This window comes from Callospermophilus lateralis, chromosome 18 (genome assembly GCF_048772815.1).
Source record: "Callospermophilus lateralis isolate mCalLat2 chromosome 18, mCalLat2.hap1, whole genome shotgun sequence".
NCBI classification, from domain to species: domain Eukaryota; kingdom Metazoa; phylum Chordata; class Mammalia; order Rodentia; family Sciuridae; genus Callospermophilus; species Callospermophilus lateralis.
Window position 1 is genome coordinate 6,113,789 of NC_135322.1, and position 16,589 is coordinate 6,130,377.

General features: G+C 59.1%; 1 protein-coding gene across 2 annotated transcripts; it reads left to right on the forward strand.

Moving 5' to 3' along the window:
* Positions 1–145: 145 nt before the first annotated feature.
* Positions 146–15,139, forward strand: Syt3 (synaptotagmin 3). 2 transcript variants are annotated; one of them, XM_076837800.2, is made up of 11 exons: positions 146–208; positions 856–986; positions 2,193–2,615; positions 5,255–5,783; positions 7,100–7,475; positions 8,082–8,300; positions 11,871–11,991; positions 12,296–12,467; positions 12,540–12,672; positions 14,133–14,201; positions 14,677–15,139. In XM_076837800.2, the coding sequence occupies exons 3-10, from the start codon at positions 2,465–2,467 to the stop codon at positions 14,196–14,198; spliced, it is 1,767 nt and encodes a 588-aa protein (XP_076693915.1). In that variant the 5' UTR covers positions 146–208; positions 856–986; positions 2,193–2,464; the 3' UTR covers positions 14,199–14,201; positions 14,677–15,139. The 2 variants fall into 2 exon arrangements, with proteins under 2 accessions (XP_076693915.1, XP_076693913.1); XM_076837798.2 differs by having other exon boundaries at positions 2,450–2,615.
* Positions 15,140–16,589: the final 1,450 nt, after the last annotated feature.

Here is a 16,589-nt window from a genome sequence, read left to right on the forward strand (position 1 = left end):
CGCACTGGGTCTCTGATGCCTCCGTGCCGGGAAGCCTCCCTCCTTCCTCGCTGCAGCCTCGCGATTTTGGCTTTCGGGCGGCGGGTAGGGAGGGGAGAAGGAGGGGGTGCAGGGGGAGGAGCTGCGGGCCTGCGACAGGGGCGGAGGAGGAGCCGGGCGGGCACCGCGGCGGGCGCGCGGGGCTGCGGCGGCGGCGGCGGCGGCTCCGGTGAGTCCGCTCCTCCCCCTCCCCTGCCACAGCCCCCGCCCCAGCCCGAGCCGGGGGGCGGCCCCAGCGCGTGGGGCGGGGGTCGGTGCCGGGGCCCGTGGCCCTCGGGCCGGGCAGTGGGAGTCTGCAGCGCTCGCTGGCCGCTCCGGGGGAGGGGCACGTGGCCCTGGAAAGGGGATCCCAAAACACCTGGGTATACCCCACCCCTGGCCCACCGATCCCCGACGCGCGGGGATCGTTTACCCATTCCCTGGCCCCTAAGGACTTAGGTCCCCGCGGTCTTTCAAGGTCCTGGACATCGTTCCGCTCCCCTACAGTGTCTTGGGACCCTGGCATCTTAACCCCCCCCTCACCACCCATACCTCCAAAAAAAAAAAAAAAAAAACCGTGTCCTCTCTGCAGCCCAGAGAGGCATTCAGAACTTCAACTCCCAGCAGCCTTTGCAGCGCCCGGTCTAGAAAGCCTCTGCAGCGCGAGCGCGAGGCCTGTCGGGAGTTGTAGTCTCCGAGCTTTTACCGGCGCGGGGCCCGGAGGTGGGAGGGGGCAGCGGGACCCCCGGGGTCGACTGGGGTCGGGCGACTGGTTCCAATAGGGCAAGATGTATGGCTTTGGCTGAGCTTTCCCCCTCCTTCGGCCTCGGCCCCTAGATCAGTCATCCCCTCACCACCTGGCGCGCGTGGGGACGGGTCTGCAGCCCCTTGTCCGCCCTACAACCCCCATGGGCTGCCGCCCGCCGCCGCCTCGGCTGCCACCCAGGACAAGGCAGGGATAAGCGCAGGTGAGTCTGACCATGCCTCTTTTGGAGTCCTGGGCTTTTGCAGCACCCCCATGACACCTGCCCATCTGTGAGCCCGGATCTGATCCTCCCTAATTTCCTTCGGCATCCCCCTTCCAACCCATCTCTGATGTCTGGCTCCAAACCATGTGTCACTAATTCTCCCCCCTCCCACATTCACCTCTCTCTCCTGGCCCCCTCTCATTTATGTCCCCAGGCAACCTTCCCTTCTGGACCCACTCTGTCTGCCCAGCTCTCCTCTCTACCCTTGTGTCTGTCTTGAGCTCAAGCCATTATCTGTCTGTCTGGGCTTTGTTTCTGCATCCCTTTATCCTCTTCTCCTGCTGTTTCTCTTTGGAAGCTATTTCTGCTCACACTGCCACCTGCCCCTCATTGCTGCCCCTCTGTCCATTTTTCACCTCCCATGAATACATACCAGCTCATTTTTTTGTCTCTGTCCAGCCCAAGTCGCAATTCTTGACTTCCCCTCCATCTGTCTGTACCTCTCTCCTTCTCCTCTGGTCTCCAGGTTGCCCTCTCCATTATCTCTGTCTCTCCTCCCATCATCTCTCCCTTCCCTCAACTTGGTTCCCGTCTCTGCATCCCCATCCCTCCCCATAATTCACCACACCTATCACCTCTTCTCCTCTGTTTTCCTGGTCCTCTAACTGCCCGCCCCAGTCTGGTTCCTTCTCCTTCCTCTGACCCTCTAAGCACTTTCCAACCTGAAGCCCTTGCTCCTGCTGTTCCTGCTGCCCAAAATGCTTTGCCCTGCTCTAGCCTCATTGCCCACTACTCATGGCTGGCTCCATCTTGTCCTTCAAGTGCCAGAGAGCCCTCCCTAACTGTCCCCTTCCTGGTTCCTTTGTGGCCCGTCCTCCAGCTGTTTCTTTTGAAGCGGAGCGTGTCTTCTTGTTGGTATTGGTTTGTTTACTTGTTTGCTCTTCGTCGCCTGTCTTTGGATTGTGACACTGAGGGGCCCCGTACTTTGTTCTCTGCTGGATCTTCAGCAGCCAGCACAGAGCCTGGTGTGTAGTTGGTGCTTGCTGAAGATGTGTTGGAAGAATGAATGAATGATGAATGGCCGTCTCCTCAGGGGTCCGTCCCTAATCTCTGTCCCTTCCTATGTGCAGCCCTAATCTCTGTCTCCTTGTCTGCCCATCCCTTTATTTGTGCATCCTGACTCTGCCCCTTTGCTGACCTTCCCAGTCTGCCCCTCCAGGTCCACTTGTCCCTGTCCTCCTCTCTCTGTCTCCTTAGTGTGTCCAACCCATGTCTCTATCTTCTTGTCTGTCCACCCCTGACTTCTGTCCTCTTGTCTATCTGCTCCTAATTTTCTTTCCTTGTCCATCTCTCCCTCATGTTTGTGTTCTTGTCCTTCTTCCTCTGATCTTGGTCCCTGATTCACCTGCTCCTGCTCTCTGCCCGCTGCCCACCCCTTCTCCCCACCCCCCTCCCAATCACAGGACCAGACGGGCACCATGTCTGGAGACTATGAGGATGACCTCTGCCGGCGGGCTCTCATCCTGGTCTCAGACCTCTGTGCACGGGTCCGAGACGCCGACACCAATGACAGGTGCCAGGAGTTCAATGAGCTGCGAATCCGAGGCTACCCCCGGGGTCCAGATGCAGGTCAGCACCCCAGCTGTCTTGGCTGGCCGCCCGCCTCCACAACAGCCAAGACTTCCAGGAATTCAGAGCAGGCTGCTCAGCTTCCCGTTCCCTTTGGGAACAGTCGCACTTAGCACCTTGAACCCCTCCTGCCTGCTGCTACCCCATTCCCCAAACCTCTCACCTAAGGAGAAGGAGCTGTGTGGTTAGTCACTTGACTGCGGAACCACTTGACCTCTGACCTTTTGCATTTTGCTCTGTGGCCTCCCCATAGCTGTGGCCCTTGGTGCATCTCACACAGTGGTTCCAAGCTCAGGTTTGAGTCAGGCTGTCTGACTTGTGTGTGTCCAAATCCCACCTCCCTGCCTGGTAACTGGATGGCCTTAGGAAAGCGGCTCTTCTTCTGTACCTCAGCCTTCTCATCCGGAAAATGGGGATGATAAAAGTGACTACTTCATAGGGCAGATGAGAGACTCAAATGATGCAACCCATGGGAAGCACTTAGAACACTGGACACACAGTGAGCCTTCAGCCAATCCTGGGATTTACTTATTGAGCACCCGCTGTGGATCGGGGACCAGGCGAGGTCCTCATCATTGACCGTGCACAGTGGTCCTCCATGGTACATATATCCTGGTTTTCTACAGGGAAAACTGAGGCTCAGAGGGTGAGGTGACTTGCCTGATGTCAGAGAGCTAGGAAGCAGCAGGGTTCTGAAACCAGGAAATGTCACGCATGCCACCACAGCCTCTGGCCAAGCACCGGGGCAGGGCTGGGCCTCCTGTGTGTAGGACAGCCAGGGGCCACTGATGAGGAACCAGGGCCAGAGAGTGGCCGTCGCTTGCTCAGAGTCTTAGGTGAGTAGTGGGGCCAGAATTTGATCCTGGAGAGTCTAGTCCTTGGGATCCCAGGGACCCCTCAGGTTCAAGGATTTACTAGAAGAACTCGGAACTGAGCAAAGCTGTCGTATGGTCCCAGGTCCCGGTGAAATAAGCCACTCCCTATCAGGCAGGGACCACATGGGCTTAGAGCCCTTGTCTGTCTGTCCTGGCAGTTTCCCTCCCAGGAGCTGGTCAAGGGCCAGCCTTCTCTGCGGGCAGGCGTGACTCCTTTGCTGTGGAGTCACACACCTCCCCAGACCTGGCGGCTCCCGGGCCTCACGTGGGGATGAGGGACCGTCAGCCTTGGAGCGCTCACGGTCTGACTTGGACAGTGAAGGCTATTCAGTCTTCCTCCAGAAGGACCCCCGGCCTCCGCTCGACCCGCATTCAGGAGGCTTTTAAAGTCCTTGCCTCTGGTTTCTAACGGTCCCCAGAACTTGCAGTAAGTTTGGGTCACTTAGAAAGGATACCTCAAGGGAGGAGGCAGGGGAAATTTAGGATTCCTCTGCCAGTGGTTGGTCACGGCCCTGCAGGGTCATGGTCTCTCTCTCTCAGAGCCTCGGTTTTCTATGTGTAAGATGGGACAAGTGATCCCTAGGTTACACAGGGTCAAGGATTAGTGCCACACACTGCTGTAGCTTCACTGAGCAGTACAGGACCAGGAGGTGTCTGTTCCCTCTGTCTGTCCCCTGAACACTCAGCTGTCCTTGCTGGTAATGACTTAGCCACCTACTTCCCCACCGTAATCTGCCACCTACACAGGCAGGGCTCACCTGTCTTCTACCTCGCTGACCCCCAGGAGCCAGTCCCAGAACAAGTGCACATTTCCAGAAAACCCCACTCCTGGTACCAATCACTGAGCAAGCCACAAATTTTTGGTTGCAAGAAAACAGGCTGTTGCCTGGGTTTCTCTGAGGCAGAGCAGCATGTCACAGGCATTTGGAAGCTGGTGTTATGGTGCTGGGTCACTTCATAAAAGCAATAGGACTAATTATTCCAATATGAAGTCACACTGGAACTAACATTTATTAAGCATGATTGAGGTAAGATAGCACAGTGGTGAGGACCATGGGTTCTACAGCCAGGCATCCCAGGCTCAAACTGTGACTCTACCATCTACCTGCTGAGGGACTTTGGGCAGGTGATTCTAATAACTTCAGTTACCTTTTGTGTAAAATGGGAATAATCATATTGCCAGCTTCATCTGGGGCACTGAGGTGTCTAGTATGTGGCTACCTGTGAGCCACATTTACCTTAGGATATTCCACATTTACCTCTGCATTTCTTCAAACCAAAAAGCAGGATGATCTTTCCCATCGGGCAAATGGAGAATGTAAGGCTCAGAGTGGTTCAGACAGGTTCCCAAGGCCACAGGGCAAACTGTGATTTCAGTCCTGACCCTCCTGACACTGCCATGCATTCCCACTTTTCCTGGACCATCTCTGAGTGTTTGGGAGGGGCCTTGATCTTGTCCCAGGTGTTGTGTTTTCTTATCGGAAGTCAGACGGGGCTCTGATCAAGAGAGTAAAATGTGGAGGCAGACAGCTGGGGCCAGACCTCAGCTCTGTCCTCCACAACCTAATGCAAACTCTCAACCTCTTTAGAACGGTCCGTGGAATAGTTCCCTCCAGGGCTGGGGAGTTTAAATTGCCTGCATGAGAAGTGCTGGGGACGATGCATGCCAAATACCGAGGGTCGAGAGTTAGCTCCTTGGGGACCCAGCGGGAGGATGCACTCTGACCCACCATGACCCCTGACCTCTGTCCTCACTCTTTCCAGACATTTCTGTGAGCCTGCTGTCGGTCATCGTCACATTCTGTGGCATTGTCCTCCTGGGTGTCTCTCTCTTCGTGTCCTGGAAGTTGTGCTGGGTGCCCTGGCGGGACAAGGGAGGCTCGGCAGTGGGCGGCGGCCCCCTGCGGAAAGACCTAGGCCCTGGGGTTGGGCTGGCGGGCCTGGTGGGTGGTGGCGGGCACCACCTGGGGGCTGGCCTGGGTGGCCATCCTCTGCTCGGTGGCCCACATCACCATGCCCACACGGCCCACCATCCGCCCTTCGCCGAGCTGCTGGAGCCGGGCAGCTTGGGGGGCTCCGACCCCCCAGAACCCTCTTACTTGGACATGGACTCATATCCAGAGGCGGCAGCAGCGGCTGTGGTAGCTGCTGGGGTCAAACCAAGCCAGACATCTCCTGAGCTGCCCTCCGAGGGCGGGGCAGGATCTGGGTTGCTCCTGTTGCCCCCCAGTGGTGGAAGCTTGCCCAGTGCCCAGTCGCATCAGCAGGTCACAAGCCTAGCGCCCAGCACCAGGTGAGAGTGACTGCTGGACTGGGGTCTACTCTGAACTTCTGCTCCTCTGTGTCTCTTTCCCATCTGTGACTTTTCTGAGTTCTGGGTCAGGAAGATTGTGGTCTGGACTCCGGATCCCAGGAATGAAGAGGCGGAGGCCCCAGACTCCGGATCTAAGGGAGGATGGGGCTAGAGGGGCCTTTTTTCCTCTGACCTGAAGGAGAGGGGCCTGGAGACTTGGGGACTTGGATTCTTGGGTTCAGAGGCTGGAGAGGGCTGGGGACAAGAATATAGGGTCAGGAAAGTGGAGGAGAATGGGAATTGGATCCCCAAGGCACAGGCAATTATTCCTCTTTAAGCTGGGATTAGCCCTGGGGACCTGGAGCCCATTCCAGGGTAGCTCTTTCTGCATGTGGACATTGAGCACCTGGCATGAGCTCAGCCTGACTGCCCTGGAGCACCCCTGAAGGTCCCGAGGAGACCCTGTTCCCAGGCTGGAAGGAGACCAGGGGCTTCCTGGAGGCGGAGGTGCCTCTGCTGAGTCAGGCAGGGGGCAGGGGTATGGCTGTACATTCTGGGAAAAGGGAGCTGCCCGCACAAAGGCGAGAGGGGAGCTGGAAGTCACTGGGGGAACAGCCAGGAGTCACTGGGTGGGAGAGGGACGTTGGAAGATGTGGCTGCAGACACCAGACCACACAGGGCCTCAAGTGCCAGCTAGGGGGGCCGGGGCTTTGTCTGTGGGCCCTGGGGAGCATTGGAGGGCTGTGAGCAGGGGAGGAGCAGGGTCAGCTCTGGGTGTAGAAGGACCCCTCTGGGGCCACAAGGAGTGGACAGGAGGGAGACTGGAGGCTGGGAGTCCCGACCGAAAAGGACAGGCCTTGGTTAGGAAAGGGCCGTGGCAATAGAGAGGAAGGTTGGGGAGAAGAAGATTCAGAGGGTCTGGGCTATGGGAGACCCCAGGGGCCCAAGAAGTTATTCTGAGTCACCAGTTTGAAGTCCAGAGGAGGCTTCTGAAAGCTGATTCACAGGTCTAGGAGCTGGCCTAGAAATGGGGCTAATTCCCCCCAGATACAGATGAAGAAATAGGCTCAGTGAGGCGTCAAGATCACGGAGTGGGCACAGGAAGGGTTCACAGCCACCTCTCTGGGAGCTGAGGGGAGGCAGGGAGGAGTCCCCAGGTGGTCAGATGCAGCCAAAGATCAGAGCCACTGGGTCTGACCTGGACCCCTGGGTCTGAGGGAGGAGGCTGGGCCTGGACCCCTGGGTCTGAGGGAGGAGCCTGGGTCTGAGGGAGGAGGCTGGGCCTGGACCCCCACCTTGGTCTCGCCTGCCCACAGGTACCCAGCCCTGCCCCGGCCCCTCACCCAGCAGACTCTGACCACCCAACCTGACCCGAGCAGCGAGGAGCGGCCACCTGCCCTGCCCCTGCCCCTCCCCGGTGGAGAGGAAAAAGCCAAACTCATTGGGCAGATTAAGCCGGAGCTGTACCAGGGCACGGGACCAGGTGGCCGGCGGGGTGGCGGGGGCTCTGGCGAGGCAGGGGCGCCCTGTGGCCGCATCAGCTTTGCCCTGCGGTACCTCTATGGCTCCGACCAGCTGGTGGTACGGATCCTGCAGGCCTTGGACCTCCCCGCAAAGGACTCCAATGGGTTCTCGGATCCCTATGTGAAGATCTACCTGCTGCCAGACCGCAAGAAGAAGTTCCAGACCAAGGTCTGAAGCCGCGGGCTGCAGTTCAGGGTTCCGAAGAGCAGGGACCTAAGAGCTTGCACCCCTGGGTCTGAGGGAGGAGGCTGGGGCTGGACCCTGGGTCCGAGGGAGGAGGCCGGGCCTGGATCCTGGGTCCGAGGGAGGAGGCTGGGGCTGGACCCTGGGTCTGAGGAGGAGGCCTGGGCCTGGACCCTGGGTCTGAGGAGGAGGCCGGGCCTGGACCCCCGGGTCTGAAGGAGGAGGCTGGAGCTGGACCCTTGGGTCTGAGGGAGGAGGCTGGGCCTGGACCCCCGGGTCTGAGGGAGGAGGCTGGGCCTGGACCCTGGGTCTGAGGGAGGAGACCGGGCCTGGACCCCCGGGTCTGAGGGAGGAGGCTGGGCCTGGACCCCTGGGTCTGAGGGAGGAGGCTGGGGCTGGACCCTGGGTCTGAGGGAGGAGTCTGGGCCTGGACCCTGGGTCTGAGGGAGGAGTCTGGGCCTGGACCCTGGGTCTGAGGGAGGAGGCTGGGCCTGGACCCTGGGTCTGAGGGAGGAGGCTGGGGCTGGACCCCTGGGTCCTGGGAAGGGGCTGGGGGCATGTTGTCTGCTTCCCTCTCTCGCCCACTGCCAGGTGCATAGGAAGACCCTGAACCCTGTCTTCAACGAGACGTTTCAGTTCTCCGTGCCCCTGGCCGAGCTGGCGCAGCGTAAGCTGCACTTCAGCGTCTATGACTTTGACCGCTTCTCGCGGCATGACCTCATCGGCCAGGTGGTGCTAGACAACCTCCTGGAGCTGGCCGAGCAGCCCCCCGACCGCCCGCTCTGGAGGGACATCGTGGAGGGCGGCTCGGTCAGTAGCACCTGCGTCCCACTGGCCCTCGGCTGACCTCCCCCTCCCCAGCCTGAGACACTGGCCCTGGGACTTCCTAACTTCTTGTCCTGGGGGTCTGCTGTTTGGTTGTTTTAATGTGTCGTGACACAGCAATGGGCCTCTCATCCCCCACCCCGACTCTGTCAGACGTTAGCATCGGCCTGGATCCCGGATCCCGGGCTTCGGGCCCCCTCCCCACCCATCTCATTATGTCACGGTGCAATCCTGTGACATCTGCCCTCTGACCCCAGGTTTCTGACTCTCCAGCTTCCTTCACCTCCCACCTCCTGACCTTAAGCCGAGGCCTCTCTGATCTCGGGGCTACTCCACTCTTCAAACCCATGACCTTCAAACTCCCCCTCCCGCGCCCGTCCTGTTCTGCCCACTGTTTCTTCCTGCCCCCTCCCCTGAGTCCCCATAGCCTGATCACCCAGGCCTCAGGCCTGCTGGGATCCCCAGTCCCCCATGCCTCCCAGGGCCCTGATGGTGGTGCCCACAGGCTCTCTCCCAGGGCACCCTCCTCCTTTCTTACAAACCCACCCTCTGGCAGCTCATCTGTGTGACCCCAGGGTCAGCCCTAGGCCTGCTCCCAGGGAACCCACCTCCCGGTTCTCTGTCTCTGGGAGCCGCGGAGGGGCAGCAAGGCCTGTTCGCACACCAGGACAGGGCTGTTTCCCTGTCTGTCCAGTGGCACACTGGGTGCCTACGGCTCTTGCCACAGGCCTCCACGGGCTCTCCCTGGCCGTGTGCCCCGTCCTGCAAGCCCAGCCTCTGGACCTCAGTGGCCTAGTGCCAGGAACCCTGCCTGCCGTGCGCCCATCTGTCACACCTCTGCTCTCTGATGCCGTCTCAGCAGCCCCACAAGGCCCTCTCCCTTGTCCCCTTGTGCCTGCCCCCTCCCATTTGCCCCCGGCTCATCCACTCATCCCTCCTCCCCCAGCCTGTCCTCGGGAGCTCAGGTCTGGGTTGACACAGCTGGTGTCAGGGGCCAGTGTTGGGAGGAGCATCTGCCCAGGGCTTGTGGGAGGAGGTGACCCCGAAGCTGAGGCTTGAAGGCTGGGGAGGTGACAGGAGGCAGGGAGGGAAGGGTATTCTGAGCCGAGGGAGCAGCCCGAGCAAGGGCCTGAGGTGAGTGGGGGAGGGGTGGGACGCAGGGCCCAGGCAGGCTGCAGGGCTGCCCAGCGCAGCGGGGTTCCTGGCCAGCCCCGGCCACTGCTCCTTCTCTGTGTCAGGGACAGGGGGTCTGTCTCCCTTGAAGCCTCGCTGCGACTGGGGAAGGGGTTCAGTGGTGCCACCTGTCCTGCAAACTCCAGGGTCCCCTCCTACTGCCCTGAGCAGATGATTCGCCTCTGTGTCCCCAAAACACTGGCCCCTAACACCGTCGGTGATGACCTAGACCCCGGCCCCAGGTCTGCCTCCTGTCCCCTGCCCTCTCTGGAACTAGCTCTGTGTCTGTTGCCAGTTCTCATCCTGTCTGTCCATGTCGGTCTCTCTCTGCACGTTGGGGGTCCACTCGCTGCTCCCCCTCCTCCCCTTCGCACCCCTAGGGTTCCCACGCCCCTCCCCACCCAGTCCCCCTCTTGCTGTGGTCTCTGCTCCCTCACAGGACCCCGGCCCTGTCTCTCCCTCCCCCACTGGGTCTCTGTCTCCCTCCTCGTCTCTGTCCCTCTCTCTCTCTCTCTCTCTCTCTCTCTCTGGGTCTCTGTCCTCCTCTCTCTCTGGATCTCTGTCCCTCTCTCTCTCTCTCTCTCTCTCTCTCTCTCTGGATCTCTGTCCCTCTCTCTCTCTCTCTCTCTCTCTGGGTCTCTGTCCCTCTCTCTCTGGGTCTCTGTCCCTCTCTCTCTCTCTGGGTCTCTGTCCCCCTCTCTCTCTGGGTCTCTGTCCCTTCCCTCTGGGTCTCTGTCCCCTCTCTGTGGGTCTCTGTCCCCTTTTCTCTCTGGATCTCTGTCCCCCTCTCTCTCTGGGTCTCTGTCCCCCTCTCTCTCTGGGTCTCTGTCCCCTCTCTCTCTCTGGGTCTCTGTCCCTCTCTCTCTCTTGGTCTCTGTCCCCCTCTCTGGGTCTCTGTCCCCTCTCTCTCTCTCTCTCTCTCTCTCTCTGGGTCTCTGTCCCTCTCTCTCTCTCTCTCTCTCTCTCTCTCTCTGGGTCTCTGTCCCTCTCTCTCTGGGTCTCTGTCCCTCTCTCTCTCTTGGTCTCTGTCCCCCTCTCTGGGTCTCTGTCCCCTCTCTCTCTCTGGGTCTCTGTCCCCTCTCTGTGGGTCTCTGTCCCTCTCTCTCTCTTGGTCTCTGTCCCCCTCTCTGGGTCTCTGTCCCCTCTCTCTCTCTCTCTCTCTCTCTCTGGGTCTCTGTCCCTCTCTCTCTCTCTCTCTCTCTCTGGGTCTCTGTCCCTCTCTCTCTGGGTCTCTGTCCCTCTCTCTCTCTCTGGGTCTCTGTCCCCTCTCTCTCTCTTGGTCTCTGTCCCCCTCTCTGGGTCTCTGTCCCCTCTCTCTCTCTGGGTCTCTGTCCCCTCTCTGTGGGTCTCTGTCCCTCTCTCTCTCTTGGTCTCTGTCCCCACTCTCTCTCTCTCTCTCTCTCTCTCTGGGTCTCTGTCCCTCTCTCTCTCTCTCTCTCTCTCTCTCTGGGTCTCTGTCCCTCTCTCTCTCTCTCTCTCTCTCTCTCTCTGGGTCTCTGTCCCCCTCTCTGGGTCTCTGTCCCTCTCTCTCTCTCTTGGTCTCTGTCTCCCTCTCTGGGTCTCTGTCCCCTCTTTCTCTCTGGGTCTCTGTCCCCTCTCTGTGGGTCTCTGTCCCTCTCTCTCTCTCTTGGTCTCTGTCCCCCTCTCTGGGTCTCTGTCCCCCTCTCTCTCTGGGTCTCTGTCCCCTCTCTGTGGGTCTCTGTCCCTCTCTCTCTCTTGGTCTCTGTCCCCCTCTCTGGGTCTCTGTCCCCTCTCTCTCTCTGGGTCTCTGTCCCTCTCTCTCTCTTGGTCTCTGTCCCCCTCTCTGGGTCTCTGTCCCCTCTCTGTGGGTCTCTGTCCCTCTCTCTCTCTCTTGGTCTCTGTCCCCCTCTCTGGGTCTCTGTCCCCCTCTCTCTCTGGGTCTCTGTCCCCTCTCTGTGGGTCTTTGTGCCTCTCTCTCTCTTGGTCTCTGTCCCCCTCTCTGGGTCTCTGTCCCCTCTCTCTCTCTGGGTCTCTGTCCCTCTCTCTCTCTTGGTCTCTGTCCCCCTCTCTGGGTCTCTGTCCCCTCTCTCTCTCTGGGTCTCTGTCCCTCTCTCTCTGGGCCTCTGCCCCCCCCTTCCTCTGGGTCTCTGTCCTTCTCTGGGCCTCCACCTGTGGTCTCCATCAGCATCCTCGCCCCTGGCCCCATCCACTACTCGCTGGGTCCTCTCTTCCCGGCTCCCTCCCCTCCTCCCCTCCTTCCCACCTTCACTTCAGAACACACAGGCTCTGACAGTGGTGGGCACTGTGTCAGCCTAGCCCAGAGTCAGGTGCTGAGTGGATGGGCTGAGCCCAGGTGTCAGAAGGAGAGAGAGGAACCAGGACGAGATGGGCCCAGAATCACTGAACCCCTTCCACCTGCAGGAAAAGGCAGATCTTGGGGAGCTCAACTTCTCACTCTGCTACCTCCCCACGGCCGGGCGTCTCACCGTGACCATCATCAAAGCCTCTAACCTCAAAGCGATGGACCTCACCGGCTTCTCAGGTGAGTTCCAGGGGGCCACTAGACTAAGGGAGGAGGACTGGGGCCTGGGTCTGAGGGAGGGGGCTGGGGCTGCACCCTGGGTCTGAGGGGGGAGGCTGGGCCTGGACCCTGGGTCTGAGGGAGGAGGCTGGGCCTGGACCCTGGGTCTGAGGGGGGAGGCTGGGCCTGGACCCTGGGTCTGAGGGAGGAGGCTGGGCCTGGACCCTGGGTCTGAGGGGGGAGGCTGGGCCTGGACCCTGGGTCTGAGGGGGGAGGCTGGGCCTGGACCCCTGGACATGAGCCCTGTACCCTTCCCTCTCCCTAGACCCCTATGTGAAGGCCTCTCTGATTAGCGAGGGGCGGCGTCTGAAGAAGCGGAAGACCTCCATCAAAAAGAACACCTTGAACCCCACGTACAACGAGGCGCTGGTGTTCGACGTGGCCCCCGAGAGCGTGGAGAACGTGGGGCTCAGCATCGCCGTGGTGGACTATGACTGGTGAGCGGCGCTGCCTGGGCGGGTGGCGCGCCCGACCCCCCCTTCCCCTGGTAATCACCACCCGCACCCCAGCATCGGGCACAACGAGGTGATCGGAGTGTGCCGCGTGGGCCCCGAGGCCGCCGACCCCCACGGCCGCGAGCACTGGGCGGAGATGCTGGCGAACCCCCGCAAGCCCGTGGAGCACTGGCATCAGCTGGTGGAGGTGAGTGCGGCCGGCAGGCTCCGGAGGGAGGAGCCGGATGGTCTAGGGTCTAACGCCTGCTCTGACCGCTGTGCCACCCGGAGCAAGCCGGTTTACCTCTCTGTGCCAGAGTTTCCTCTGCTGGGACATAGAGCTGTTAATAGCAACTACCCTTAGGGACAGATGTAAGGATTCGGTGAGTTAAGGGTTCAGTCAAGGGTGGGCTAATATTGTTACCCATGGGTGCTAGATATTAATCAAGGGGGAAACTGGGTGATAAAATGAAGCATCTTGGAGCAGGTTGTGAAAATTAGTGGATGTGGTGTACCGGGTGAGGACATTTATAATCAATAAGAAAATAATAAAGTCAAAATGGAACACAGCAGCTGGGTGAGGTGGCCCATGACTGTAATCCCAAGGGCTCTGGAGGCTGAGGGTGGAAGATCCCAAGTTCAAAGGCAGCCGCAGCCACTTAGTGAGGTCCTAAGTACTTGGTGACCAAAATAAAAAATAAAAAGGGCTGGGGATGTGGCTGAGTGGATAAGCACCCCTGGGTTCAATCCCTGGCACATACTAATAATGATACAACACGCGGGCTGGGGACATAGCTCAGGGGTAGATTGCATAGTGTGTGTGAGGCCCTGGGTTCCATACTCAGTAACACACACACACACACACACACACACACCCCACAAAAAACACGTCTGTAGGGGTGCACACTGGCCCAAACGGGTCAACAGACCCTAAATCCTCGGTCAGTCCATCTGATGGCATGGGACCACTATCCTCATTTAAAATTTGGTATTTCGTTCATCATGGATCTTTGCATTCGTTTTGACTTTTAAAGAATATCACATTAATATCTTCCTCAGCTTGATGGCTGGGTGGGGCCACAGCCTCACCCAGGGGACTTGGGTGAATTCCCCCTGGCCTGAGTCCCGTCCTGCCTGGACTTCCTTTCTGGGTACAGAGCTTGGATCGAAGTCTTGAAGACTCTGACTCTGGTGGGAGGGAGGTCCCACCAGAGCCCCCCGACTCCTTTAGTCCTTCAGGCTTCTAACTCACTTGCTCCTTCATTCCACAAACTTCTCCGGAAGCTTTCAGTGAGCCACAGCCCAGGCCGGGCGGTGCTGGCTCCTGACTCTGCCCCTGACTTTCAGCCCACAGAGCTTTATGGGGCCCCAGAGCCGCCCCTGCTCCTCCCCTGCTTACAGCCCTCTCTGGCTCCTCAGTTCCCCCAGGACAAAGCCTCAGTTCCTCGGAGGCCAGTCACCCTCGGGCCTCATCTCCCCTTGCACTTGCAGGCACTGGCCTCTTTGTGCCGTGGTTCCCTGTCCACAGAAGGAGATAGTCATACCGATTGCCCCGTCCCCTGGAGCTGAGTGTAAAGAGCACACAGGCAGGAGTGCTGTCTCTCCTGTTGATCCTTAGTGGTCATTTTGCCTCTGTCCCCTGCTGAATGTTCTGGATTTCCCCTTCAGGAAAAGACTCTGACCAGCTTCACAAAAGGCAGCAAAGGACTATCAGAGAAAGAGAACTCAGAGTGAGGGGTAAGGAACCCAAACAGGGAGGGGAGCCAACTCAGTCTGAGAGAGGAGGCTGGGCCTGGACCCTTGGGTCTGAGGGAGGAGGCTGGGGCTGGGCTCCTGGGTCTGAGGGAGGAGGCTGGGCCTGGACCCTGGGTCTGAGGGGGGAGGCTGGGCCTGGACCCCTGGGCCTGAGGGAGGGGGCTGGGCCTGGACCCTGGGTCTGAGAGAGGAGGCTGGGCCTGGACCCCTGGGTCTGAGGGAGGAGGCTGGACCTGGACCCTTGGGTCTGAGGGAGGAGGCTGGGGCTGGACCCTGGGTCTGAGAGAGGAGGCTGGTCCTGGACCCCTGGGTCTGAGGGACGGGGCTGGGCCTGGACCCTGGGTCTGAGAGAGGGGAGGCCAAGGCCCAGGCTTTCTTGTCCCCACTGATGGGGACCGGAAAGGTCATGACCTTACTCTCTGGTTGCTGACCTCCCCTCTCTTGCCCTGTTGTGCAGGTCTGGCCTAGGCCCGGGATCGGACCAGGCCCCCATCCCTTCCTGCCCGGACTGTGAACTCATCTCCTCGAAGCCATAATGTCCGAGCTGCTGGTGCGGGGCAGCCCTGGGCTTGCCCTTCCTCCCCCTGGAGCGGGAGGCGGGGAGGCAGGCCCAGCTCCCTGTTTCAGGGTGGGGGGCTTTCAGCCTCCACTGTCTGTCTTCTCTTTCCTGGGGCTCCCCCTCGAGGCAAGGGGCCGTGCATGTCTGGGGGACCCCCGCCCCACAAACCCTCTGTCTCTGTCTCTTGACTGTTGTCCAAGACTTGGTGTCCTGACCCTTGTACGTGTGTGAATGTCAACAGACCAGTCCTCTGTGTCCCCCAGACACTCGCTCACACCTGTGTCCGCCCCTTGTGTTCGCCACACCCCGTGTCTGGCCGATCCCCCCACCGCTGCTGCTATCAATGCCAGAATAAACACACTCCGTGGGTCTCACTCACCGGCGGCTCCTGTCCTCTCTGGGACTGAGAAGCTGTCCTGGAACATGCCGGCTGTGTGTTGAGACACAGGCGTGTTTCCTCCCGTGGCTGGCCAGCTTCGTCCATCTCTCTGAGCCTTAGTTTCTAAAGATTCCATTAGCCAAGACTGTTGTGGTTATAGGTCACAAAATGCTCCACAGATCCTCCAAGAGAACTGAAAGACCTCTGTACATGGGGAGTCTGGGGGAGCACAGGGACTTCAGGCATAGTTGGATGCAGGGGTCGAGTGACTCTTCCACATCTGCTGCCCTCCACTGTTGTCATCTAGGTCTCGCAGTAGTAACGAGATGACCATTTGGCATCCAGGCTTGTTAAGCTGCATATGTTACAATGCCTTCGGCTGCAAAAACCAACCAACAAAACCCAACAACAAAACTGAACGGGTTTAAGGGATGGAGATTTCTTGTGCTCACAACAAATCTTTCAAAGACAGACAGTCCCAGGGTTAGTTCAGGCACCAGGCTCCACAACACCAGCCCCTGAGTGGGCGTCTCCGAGACTGGCTTTGCCTTCCCCTCACAAGGACAAGCTGTCTGAAGCCACACCAAGCATGCTGTTCTCACCCAGCGGCATTAAAGCAGGCAGGGTTGACGGGCCTCGCCTTATGTGCTCAGCTCTTTCTCCCCTGAAGGGTTCCAGTTTCCCTTTTGCCAGAACTGGGCTCTGTGGCCACCCTGAGTTGCAAAGCACTCTGGGGAAGTGGGCATCTGTCATGTCTGGTCTCCATCACGGGGCACAAGGCTTTGCCACTGAGGAAGCAGAGGGAGGGAGGCGGTGTCTGAGTGAGACATTCACAGGACCTGCTGCAATTTTAAGAGACTAGCAGGTTCTGCTATATTTGCAGATAATTTCTGAGGTAGCAAAATGTGGCTCTTCTCTGTCCCTTCATATTAATCAGGGAAAAGAATTCTGATTGGTCTTGTTCAGGCTTTAGATGCCCACCACCAAATTTGCACCCAGCTGGGCAAGCATGCTCTTGGGTCCCTTCCCCCGTCCTGCCCTCTTGCCTCTGATTGGCCCAGACCCCCTCGGGACTCCTCCCTTTTTCCTGGAAGGGTGAATTCATCTCCTGGAAGCCATAACATTCATATATAGTATTATTTTTTTTTTTTAGTTGATGGACCTTTATTTATTTTTATGTGGTGCTGAGGATCGAACCCAGTGCCTCACACATGCAAGGCAAGCCCTTTTACCACTGAGCTGCAGCCCCAGCCAGCCATAACATTCTTTAGCAGAGAATATAGGGGGGTCCCTTGATTGTCAGTCCTGAAAGACTTGCATGGCAGTGGACAAGGGACAGTCCCTTAAAATAGATGTCCACTACATTCTATTACGTCCTGCCCTTGGCTATTTGGAGTTAATTCACACCTACACACCTTTTTCCAGAAATCTG

Coding starts and splice junctions, on each gene's coding strand:
- Syt3 (XM_076837800.2), top strand. CDS start 2,465: ATGTCTGGAGACTATGAGGATGACCTCTGCCGGCGGGCTCTCATCCTG. Junction 8,301..11,870: donor ACATCGTGGAGGGCGGCTCG/GTCAGTAGCACC, acceptor TTCCACCTGCAG/GAAAAGGCAGATCTTGGGGA. Junction 11,992..12,295: donor GGACCTCACCGGCTTCTCAG/GTGAGTTCCAGG, acceptor CCCTCTCCCTAG/ACCCCTATGTGAAGGCCTCT.